This window comes from Chrysochloris asiatica, unplaced genomic scaffold (assembly GCF_000296735.1).
Source record: "Chrysochloris asiatica unplaced genomic scaffold, ChrAsi1.0 scaffold00530, whole genome shotgun sequence".
Taxonomy (NCBI): Eukaryota; Metazoa; Chordata; class Mammalia; order Afrosoricida; family Chrysochloridae; genus Chrysochloris; species Chrysochloris asiatica.
The window spans coordinates 129,350-137,786 of NW_006409048.1; the positions used below are offsets into that span (position 1 = coordinate 129,350).

Genomic DNA, 8,437 nt, shown 5'->3' on the forward strand with positions numbered 1-8,437 from the left:
TTTTGCTTTCTTTGTATTGAGATGCAACCCATACTAAAGGCTGCAGGCAGACTTTGATCTTCATCAGTATTTTAAGTTCTCTTCACTTCCAGTAAACTAGGTTGTATCATCTGCATATTTATTGTTTAGTGCCATCGAGTCTGTTCTAACTCATAGTGACCCTGTCAGAAACCCTGTATAGGGTTTCTGAGGAGTGGATAATGAGTTTGAACCACCAACCTTGTGGTCCAAATCAATCTCACTGTAATCCTTGCTGTAATTTAGAAGTCATACATTCTATATCCCTTATTTCAGTGGCTCCACCTAAATTGCTATCACTTACACTGCATGTAAAAAGTTCAAAATATCCAATGTGTCTATTCTCCTAAATTTTAATACAAGAAATTTACATTTTTATTCCAGTTTCCATCGTTATGATATATCACTGTTCCAAGTATTTTAATCCACCTTCTTTAAGTACCAAATCCACAACAATGAAAACATTGCTGCTGAATCAATTCGGAGTCATGCTGACCCAGGGTGTCACATTGGTGGTGGTGGTGGTATGCCATGGAGTTGGTTCTGACTCACAGCAACAACCTTGTATAGGGTTTCTAAGGCTGTAAATATTTATGGGAACAGAAAGCCTCATCTTTTTTTTCCTTTGAGCAGCTGGTAATTTCAAACTGTTGACCATGTGGTTAGCAGCCTGACTTGTAACCAACTGACTCATAACCAACCAGAGCACCTTGTGGTAGAGAGTAAAACTGGGTTTTCTTTGCTGTAATCTTTTTGGATGCAGATCAGCAGGCCTTTCTTCTACAATGCTTCTGGGTGGGTTTGCACTGTTAATTTTTAGATTTGTGTTGTTGTTAAATACTGTCAAGTCCATTTCCAAGTTGCAGTTTGTAGGTTTCAACCACCAACCTTTCCATTAGCAAGCCAATAATTATCCTATAGTGCCACACCACATTAGTAGTTGAGTGAAAATCAGGAATATTCTCATTGTAATGATTGTTCTTCCTATTTTTTAGATTTTAATTATATATACAAATGGTGCTATAGGATAAGCATTGGATGGCTAATTGCAAGGATGGTGATTCAAATCTGCTAGTTGATCCTCAGAAACCCTATACAGGGTTTCTATAAATCAGAACCAACTCAATGACACTTAAAAACAACAATTATATATAGAAGGGAGTTTCAAAAAGTTCATTAAAAATGGAATTAAAATCTGATGGTATTTTTCCAAGAACTTGTTAAATCTTCCTTGTATATATTTCTTGGTTAACCGCTGCTTCTTAGATATCAGTTCTTTTTGGATTCAGTTTACTTTATTCTGAAATATATCTATTAAGTTCTTCCATCAAGGGTCTATGCATGGTTCCCTCTCTTGATCTTTATAAAAATGGAAATATTTAGAGAAGGTACCTTGAACTTAGTCTTGGAATATGAGTTATGATAAACATTTGGCCAATGGTACAAAGTGCATAAGCTATAAGCTGGTGTAATCATTGGGTATGATTTGGCCTAACTTCCCAGAATCATTCCCATAGTGTAGTATTCATGCAACTTCCCCATTCAATACTTCTAGATAAACCATCGCCATGGAACCAAGGAACCAAACTAGTGCGTCTGAATTCATCCTCCTGGGACTAGCAGAAAAGTCAGAGCAGGAGACTGTACTTTTTGCTCTGTTCCTCTGCATGTACGTGGTCACAGCCGTGGGAAACCTGCTCATCATCCTAGCCATCAGCTCGGACTCCCATCTTCACACTCCCATGTACTTCTTCCTAGCCAACCTCTCCTTGGTTGATTTCTGCTTGGCCACCAACACTGTGCCCAAGATGCTGGTGAGCATCCAAAGCAGGAACAAATCTATCTCCTATTCTTGCTGCCTGACGCAGATGTACTTTTTCCATTTCTTTGGCATCATGGACAGTGTTTTAATTGCTGTGATGGCTTATGACCGGTTCGTGGCCATATGTCACCCCTTGCACTATACTACCATCATGAGTCCACGTGTCTGTGGATTGTTGGCTGGTGTCCCATGGACGTTTTCCTGCTTCATCTCCCTCACCCACATTCTCCTGATGTCCCACCTGGTTTTCTGTGGCAGCAATGAGATTCCTCACTACTTCTGTGACCTCACTCCCCTTCTCCGGCTCTCTTGCACTGACACCACTGTGAACAAGATCTTTGTCCTCATTGTGGCAGGGATGGTGATCGCCACGCCCTTCATCTGCATCCTGGCCTCCTACGCTCGGATCATTGTGGCCATCATGAAGGTCCCCTCTGCAAATGGCAGGAAGAAAGCCTTTTCCACCTGCAGCTCCCACCTGTCTGTGGTAGCCCTCTTCTACGGGACCACCATTGGAGTCTATCTGTGCCCTTCATCTGTCCGTACAGCTGTGAAGGAGAAGGCTTCTGCTGTAATGTACACTGCAGTCACCCCCATGCTGAACCCCTTTATCTATAGCCTGAGGAACAGAGACCTAAAGGGGGCCTTGAGAAAGATAGTCAACAGAAAAGTCACCTCATCTTCCTGACCACCAGAACACCCAGGAACTTCTAGGGAACAGGATCTGGGGTATTGAGGGAAATTCTGAAATGCATGGACCAGAAGAATGGCTAATTTTTAATTTTAGAAGTTTAAGAAGAGACTTCAAGATAGCCCTGTAACTTTTCCCCAAATACTAGAATCTCCAAAGATTCTGGGTATATGCTTCATGCTGCCTTCTCAGAAAAATCTGTCTGGTTCAAATTCCATTTAGCATTCAACAAATATTGACTAAGGAGCTATTCAAGGTTCAATGTTAGCTGATCAAAAAAGACATGACTAGAGTTTATAGTTCAGCAAGGGAGTCAGATACTGGACATGTAATTATAATAAAACCTACCCTGTTGTCATCAAGTTAGTTCTAGTTCATGACAGCCCTATTGTTATAGCGTAGAACCCCTTCATGGGGTTTTCAGAGTTTGTATTCTTTACAAAAGGAGCCCTGGCAGTGCTGTGGGATAAGCACTGGACTACTAACTGAAAGGCAGGCACTCCACTAGCCACCTTATGGGAGAAAGATGAGGTCTTCTTGTCCTGTATCAGAAACCCTAGACAGGGTCCCTATGAGTTGCAATTGACCTCATGGCAATAGATAATGGGTTAATCTTTACCTTTCTTTTGCAACACTGCAGAGTGGGTTTCAACTAGCCACCTTGAGTGTAGCAGCCCACCTCTTGTACCATTTAGGGACCTTGTAATTACAGTAGAATGGAATATGATCCATGAAGAGGAAAGAATAGGATATAATAAGAACATATGATGGAACCTGAAGGGGAAAATCATAGAAGCTTTCTCAAGAGAGGTGATTCGAACCTTCCTTATCCAAAGGATAAGCAAATACCCGAGGACAGAATGGTGTTGTCCAGGGAAACATGAAGAGAGTGTTTCAGACAAATAATATAATAATTGTATGTAAAAAGGTGACAGAGCAAAAGAGAGAAGAATGTATTTGAGAAGAAGCAAATCTTGGGGCATGCTAGATCAAGATGGGCTTTAGAAGCCATCCGAAAAGTTTGACTTTTATTCTAAGAACCAGTCTGTTACCTCAACTTCCAGAGCCCAAGGTCAGGGAGCATCCCACCCTTGCCCCCAATATGTCTTTGGGACAATAAGATGGGATGTGCTAGGGAAATGTTGTGAGTGGAGCAGGGAGAAAGAGGGAAGAGATTCAGATATTCACTAGCACAGTGGGAAATTGCCACTTGATGACATACATCTGCCGAACCAAAGGGGAAAACACCAATTATCTGAGTCACAAAGCTCCAAATCAGAAGAAAGCTGAGGCATGTCTCAAGTGCCATATATGCTTGTAGAATGACCAAGTAGTAACACTGCTTATAATAAGAATGAGAGCTACTCTTTGCAGTTTAACTTCTGCCACACACCAAGAGCTTTGTTTCCTTTCATCATTAGGAATTCTGAAGCTCCAAGGCAATAAATTGTATTTAATTTATCGTGGAATAATCATAATACTTATATGGAGATTCACAACTGCAATGGAACAAGCCACTGTAATTGTAATTGGGAGCCAAAAAATTTCAATGGTGCTAACAAGCAGACATGTCTTAAACAGAATAGCTGTGAAGGATCATATCTCTGATTTTTTTTTTTTTTTTCTTGCTGTTGCTTTCCTTCCAAGATAATTAAATTAGAATTCTTTCCTCCAAAAAATACATTTGGATCTATTATAACTCCCTAGAACAAAAGGTGAAAAAAAATGAAAACTGCTTGCTAGTACAAATTCTGGGGGATAAAACTCAGAATTTAAAATTAGAGCTGGCATGGAGTGTCCATCAATCTGCTTGTGGACTTCTTGGAATAACAAAAAACCTTGCAAACAAAATTTGAGACAAAGTTCTCTCTTTTTGTAAATGTCTTCCATTCATATTCCCACATCTCACCACCCCCATCAGCAATGCTGGTTGGGAACTGCAAGAGAACTGGAAAATTATTACAACTTAAGGGCTCTTAGAATCTTTGAGGATTCTATGAGTGGAGTGCGGAATGCGAAAATCATGTGACAATGGCATTCATATTGCATGCAAGTAAAATCTTGGTAAAATTAAGACAAAAATGTATGCAGTCATACATTGACAGAGAACTTCCAGAAGTTCAAGCTGGATTCAGAAGAAGATGTGGAATGAGGGCTATTACTGCTGACGTCAGATGAATCTTGGCTGAAAGCAGAGAATACCAGAAAGATGCTTACCTGTGCTTTACTGACTACGCAAAGGCTTTCAATTGTGTGGATCATTACAAACTACAGACAACATCACGAAGCATGAGTATTTCAGAACACTAAATTGTACTAATGAGGAACCTGTACATAGACCAAGAGACAATTGTTGGAACAGAGCAAGGGAACACGGAATGGTTTAAAATCAGGAAAGGTGTGTAACAGGATTGTATTCTTTCACCACACTTATTCAATCTGTATGCTGAGAAAATAATCTGAGAAACTGGATTATATGAAGAAAAATATGGCATCAGGATTGGAGAAAGACTCATTAACAACCTTCAACATGCGGATGATACAACCCTGCTTGCTGAAAATGAAGAGGATTTAAAATACTTACTGATGAAGATCAAAGACCACAGCCTTTGATATGGATTGCACCTCAATGTAAAGAAAACAAAATTCCTCACCACTGGATCAATAAATAACATCCATATAAATGGAGAAAAGATTAAAGTTATCAAGGACGTCATTTTTCTCAGATCAGCCACCATTACTCATGGAATCAGCAGTCAAGAAAACAAATGACACGTTGCATTAGGCAAAGATGTCAGTTTGAGAACTAAGGTTTGCCTGATCCAAGCCATGGTGTTGTCAATCATCTCATCTGCATGTGAAAGTTAAACAGTGAATAAGGAAGACCATAGAAGAATTGATGCATTTGACTCATGATGTTGGAGGAGAATATTGAAAGTACCATTGACTGCTAAAAGAACCAACATATCTGTGCTGGACGAAGTACAGTCAGAATTCTCCTTGGAGGCCAGGATGGCCAAACTTCGTCTCTGATACTTCAGACATATTGGCAGGAGGGACCAGACCCTGGAGAAGGATATGATATTTAGTAAAGTGGAAGGTAGGAGATAAAGAGGAAGATCCCAAACGAGATGGACTGGCACAGTGGCAGCAGAATGGGCTCAGGCTTAGCAATGACTGGTAAATTGGTGCAGGACCAGACAGTGTCTCGGTTTATTATGCACAGGGTCGCTACAAGTTGGTGCCAACTCAATGCCACCTAACAATAACAACAATAATCTTTCAAGGAATACTGGTGTGGTGTTATAGGGTAAGCACTGGACTGCTAACCACAAGGTTGGCAGTTCAAACCCACCAGATGCTCCTCAGAAACCCTACAACAGGGTCTCCACAGGTCAGAACCAACTCCATGGCACTTAGTAGAATCTTCACAAAAACCTCTCTCTCTGTCTGCGGTTTAAACTGAGAACCAATTGAACCCTCCACCCCCACTTCCTCTTCTTGCTTTGTCTTCCTTTCTCTCCCTCCTTCACCATGGAATACACGATGATCATGAACGCCAATAAAAATTTCCTATGATTCTGTCAGCCAAACTGTCTAAATCTTTGGTTTTGTTTTGAATCAAAGGTCATACATCAGAGGCGATTTAACCTAGTAGTCTCATAACATCAACTTCAATCATGTCTTGGCATTGTTCTGGAAAAGAATTCACTCAGTCCATAGAAACAGAATTTAATTATTCAGAAATGGAAAAATTATTATACATCTGGAAAGATGTAAAAATGGAAGACACCCATTCTACATAAATGAGAACTGATGACTTCAACTAAAATTTTCTCACAGTGATATAATTTGTGAGACAAATTATAATACAGCTATTCATTTGGTTAATTCGTGGTTGAGGTCAAAAAAAGGATGGATGAGGGGTAGGGATGGGCTTCTATTGATGATTGGCTATTGTTACAGTAATTGACTTCATGAATTAATAGGGATTCTCAATCACAGTTTTATATCTTTCAGGTGAGATCAAAAACACAGCTTTGCTTAGTTTTCTCATGAATGTGTGAAGATTCAGCTTGGTGTTGTTAACCAAAACTTTTAAGTGGTCTGAGAAAGTTTATATTGGGCTAGTTTCAGGACATTTTCAAGCAATTATTTCATTACATCTCTGACATGTAGAAATATTCCTTGGTTCACTTCATACAAAAGACAGCTGTGTCAAGATTCATTTCCTTACTTATAGCATAGTTCCTTCACATCCTAAGTTAATCAGAGAGGAGATGACCTTCTCAGCTTTAGGGCTCCTCACAATGAACATGCCCATGTAGCAGGAGTTTATCCAGAGAATAAATATTTAGTCCCTAGGAGAGAGGTAGATAAAAAGAACAGCTGGCAGCCAGGAGACCAACTTCCAGAATATACCCTGTGGTTGTTTAAACAATTATATATTCCTATGTGGTTTTTTTGTTTGATTGATTGTTTTTGTATATCAAGGGGGGAGAGAAGAAGGGAGGCTCTTGATAAAAGAAACAATCTATGATGTTTGAGGGGGGAGGAGGAAATGATACATGAGCTAGAGGGTAGACACACATTGACATGGGTTACGGGGCAGGCAATATACAACAGGAAGGAGGTTGGCAGAGGAAAGATGGCGGTGGCAGGAGACACAGGGAGGAACGCAGTGGATAGAGGTAAATGCTATTAACTGCTGGTGCATGGAAGGAATTACAACCATATAATGAAGCAAAGTCTATGATTTGTTGAATGGAAACCTTCACTCAATTCACAATAAAAAGGGTTTTGGGTTTTTTTTAATTGAGTTAACCATGTAGTTTCAGTCTTTTATAGAGGAGCAAAGAGAATCCATCTTTACTAAGTCTTAAACAGAACTAAACCCAAGACAAAGACAAACCTAGATCACTGGGGTGAGAGACTTCATTGAAGACACCATAATGAGTTTCCAAAAGTTTGATCTCCAAGTGGTGACCTTTTATAGGGCACAAAGAACAAAGGAATCCCCTCCCACAACTATGTCTGGTGGCAGCAGCTGTGTATCATATATACATGCTGTTGTTGTTGTTGTTAGGTGCCATCAAAGGTCAGCTTGAGAACACAAGTCAGGTATTATAAATATACATGCTAGGCCTACGGAATGCAGGAGGGGACAATTGGAAGCAGACAGGAACGCTTGTAGTCTCTGAGGGTCTCGGGGTATGCAGCCATTAAGGGGCAAGTCCAGAAGAGTTCCTGCAAGGGTTAACTACTTTAAAATATAGTCTGCTTCTCAATCTGGCAGTTCAGCAGTCAGAGCTGCTTGGTAGTGGTGGTAATGGGCCGTGGAGTCAGATCCAATTCATAGCCACCATGTATACAGTTTCCGAGGCTGTAAATCTTTATGGGAACAGAAAGCCTCATCTTTCTCCTGAGGAATGGATGGAGGTATGCTCAAGAAAGATTGGCATCTGCACACTAAATAACCTAGGCACAAAATAGAATTAAACTCTGCTTGCCAGGAGTCATTCACAGGCAAAAAAAAATCTTCAGATTTCGTGCTCTATGTTGTTGTTGTTGTTATGCGCAGTGGAGTCGATTCTGACTCATAGCAACCCTGTACAGTGTTTCCAAGGCTGCAAATCTTTACGGGAGCAGAAACCCTCATCTTTCTCCTGCGGAGCAGCTGGTAGTTTCGAACTGCTGACCCTGAGAATAGCAGCCCAATTCTAACCACTACACTACTATGTTGTTGTTGTCAGGTGCCATCGAGTCGGAACCGACTCATAGCGACCCCATGCACAGCAGAACGAAACAATGTCTAATCCTGGGCCAACCTCACTACCGCTGCCACACTTGAGTCCATCAATGCTGCCACCTGGACAATCCATCTCATTGGGGGTCTTCCTCTTTTT

General features: G+C 40.6%; 1 protein-coding gene across 1 annotated transcript; it reads left to right on the top strand.

The window, feature by feature from the left end:
* Positions 1 to 1,586: 1,586 nt before the first annotated feature.
* On the top strand, positions 1,587 to 2,528 carry LOC102836701 (olfactory receptor 24-like). Its single transcript, XM_006877562.1, has one exon. The coding sequence runs from the start codon at positions 1,587 to 1,589 to the stop codon at positions 2,526 to 2,528; it is 942 nt and encodes a 313-aa protein (XP_006877624.1).
* The last annotated feature ends 5,909 nt before the right edge of the window (positions 2,529 to 8,437 follow it).